General features: G+C 32.2%; 1 protein-coding gene across 1 annotated transcript; it reads right to left on the bottom strand.

Moving 5' to 3' along the window:
• Positions 1–441: 441 nt before the first annotated feature.
• On the bottom strand, positions 442–1,310 carry LOC115969429 (VQ motif-containing protein 22-like). Its single transcript, XM_031089079.1, has one exon. It carries the CDS (start codon positions 1,259–1,261, stop codon positions 581–583), a length of 681 nt encoding a protein of 226 aa, XP_030944939.1. The 5' UTR covers positions 1,262–1,310; the 3' UTR covers positions 442–580.
• Positions 1,311–2,841: the final 1,531 nt, after the last annotated feature.

Consider the following 2,841-nt stretch of genomic DNA (forward strand, 5'->3'; position numbering starts at 1 on the left):
TACCCATAGCTATAAGCATTCCTGTCTGATATGTGGCTCATGTACCATCACACTAACTTGGGATGTTTCACCCCATACGTCCTAATTCGCACATGAACAATAAATTTATTATTAAAAAAATAAAAAGTGAAAGAAACAAGAAAGAGAAAAATATGGCCTCCTTTGAATTAGCTCAATTTTTCAATATTGTAGTAGAAATATGTAGAAAGCTTTACGAGATGATCGTGTTATCTGAACGGTAAAAAGTAAAAACTCTTTCAACTATATATATATTCTCATTTCTCATTAAATCTTTACACTTCCAGTCTTGAGTGAGATTCATGAGGTACACGAGACTTTCTCGGTTAAAGCATTCTATCTCTTCAAAAGAACTCATTCACTTGGAGAGAGAGAGAGAGAGAGAGAGAGATAACAAGAAGTAGAAGATAAATGAACTATATATAGTATAATGCATCTAGTAGCTACAAAATATATCTTATTTTCGTGATAGCGTTACGCATAAAACTTTACATAGCTGAATATTGATGATTGATGAAGATCATTCTAAAGATCAAGAACTAATTTTGTGCACCATTTTTCCTCAAACAAAATAACCACTATTCCTATCATCACGATTAGAGAAAGAATTCATGGTTAGTTCATGCAAAGAAACATTATCTTCCAATGCAAACCCGTTAACACCTTCCATGTTAAGTCTAGGGTTATTGCTAGACGTAGCAAAAACATCATTACCAATATTGCCAAACGAGTACATACTTTGCTGTTCTTGTAGTGGTACCAATTGTTGCTGTTGAAATTGTTGGTGCTGATGATGCTCTACAAGTTGATGATGCTGTGGCGATTGAGATTGTTGATGCTGATAACAATAATTGTTACCAAAAGGTCCCATTACCGAAGTTACAACTCTTTGATTTTCTTCTCTCCCTTTTCCAAAATCTAAGTTGACAGGACCTCTTTGATTCATAAATGAAATGGATGCGCTAGGACAACCAGTGAATTGTTGCACCAAAGCTCTAAAATTGCTGGTATTAGCATTGAGGAGGGTTGTGGGTGTTTTCTTTGAAGCTCTAGACCTCCTTCGGATTGGTTTTGATACACCCTTTGGAGTCAATTGACCATTGGTTCCACTTGAACTATTTGGGCTCACCATGGTGCTATTTGTGACACTTGTTGTGACTGCCATAGGATCCGAGAATCCATGATCCATGGCTTGGTCATAGAATTGCTCCAATTCACTAGAGCTAGACATGGTCTTGCTCATGGTTTTTTGAGTGTGGATATATTCACTCTCTACCACTCTTCTATTTGGTGTGAAAGAAAGAAGCACGTTTGGCTCTACTACTTTTATAGTGACATTTGGTCAAAGTAAAACATGCTATTGTCTAGTCTTGACCATTCTTTGAGAGAGAGAGACATTGAGAATTAGGACCAATTTGAAAATGTGCTGCTTCCTGGAAACAACGTCTGTTAATGTCAATGAGATCAGCACTTAGATTCCAGATGGGTTTATCTTGGAACTTTGTGAGATTGGTCTTACCTCCTTAATTGGTCAAGTGGCTATTAAATTAAATGTTATACTATTTGAACAGACACATAAACAAAACACCCATGTATTCGCTTTGGCGTACTGCTTTCACACCCATAAATTAAATGACACCAAAGTGACCAAACCCATGTTTGTATCTTTAGTGAGCTATTGTGTGATTCTGATTCATCTAAAAGATAAAATAATATCAATAATGAGCACGTTGGTAGACTTCTCTCTTTGTGTTGTCCTAGCTGTGTAGGGGTTGCCGCTTCTCTTCTTATGATTTTTCTTTTAGCAGAAAAAAAAAAAATCAATAATATCATACATACAACAAATTTTCTAATTTTTTTTTTTACTATTTATTGAAATAACATGTTGTGATTAATGTAAAATGTTATTTTCACTTACGATCATCACAAACATTAATTTTATTATATACTGATTACAACCAATCATCTCAAGAGTTGTGAAAAAAATTAGGAAAGTTGTTGTGGCTTTAGACTTACTAAAATAATAATTGTGCGAGAGAGAGAGAGTATTTATTTTATCATTATCAACTTATCAATGACCATCTATTAGTTTTATTTTATTTTATTTTTTGAAGATTATTAGTTTTATTTTATTAACGTTAAAGATTTATTATTTAAATTAAAACATGTCCGGGGGGAACTATTAATAATAACGTTAAAGATTTTTTTTTTTTTTGCCATACAAGACATTTTTAAGTGCAAGACTGCAACATATATAATGTTAATGTATTGGGAAGCGGCGCTATGACTTCTAAATCTTGTTTAAAGCAAGGTGAGTAGTATTAGTTTTGGGGTGTAAAACCTTCTAAATTACTATTTTACATTTTCAGAGGCTCAAAACAAGCTTTATCTGGGTTGCTATTATTGAAAAAAAAAAATAGTAACTATGAACTGGAAGTTTGTATTTATACACACTATTGTAGCATGCTTGTAAAACAAAAATATAAAATGTTATAAATATATATATAATTTTTTTTGGTTTGTTTTAGAGGAAGATAAAAAAAAGCAGTGGAAAAGATAGAGAGTTAGGGAGGAAGAAAGAGAATTGAAAAAATAAATTAATAGGGTTGAAAGATATATAAGAACTAAAATGTTAGGTGAGTTATAAAATAAAATGATAAAATGAATAAAATAGCTTTTGAGTGTGTAAAATAAATATTTGTTCAGATATCCAGATGCAAATGCTTAGAAAATTTATTAATTTAGAAATTGTAAGGACTCAATTTGTAACGATTCCAAAACCAGTCTTAGGTTCGTACGTTAAAAGGCCTAAACAATATAATT

The sequence above is a fragment of the Quercus lobata genome, chromosome 11, assembly GCF_001633185.2.
Source record: "Quercus lobata isolate SW786 chromosome 11, ValleyOak3.0 Primary Assembly, whole genome shotgun sequence".
Classification (NCBI taxonomy): Eukaryota; Viridiplantae; Streptophyta; class Magnoliopsida; order Fagales; family Fagaceae; genus Quercus; species Quercus lobata.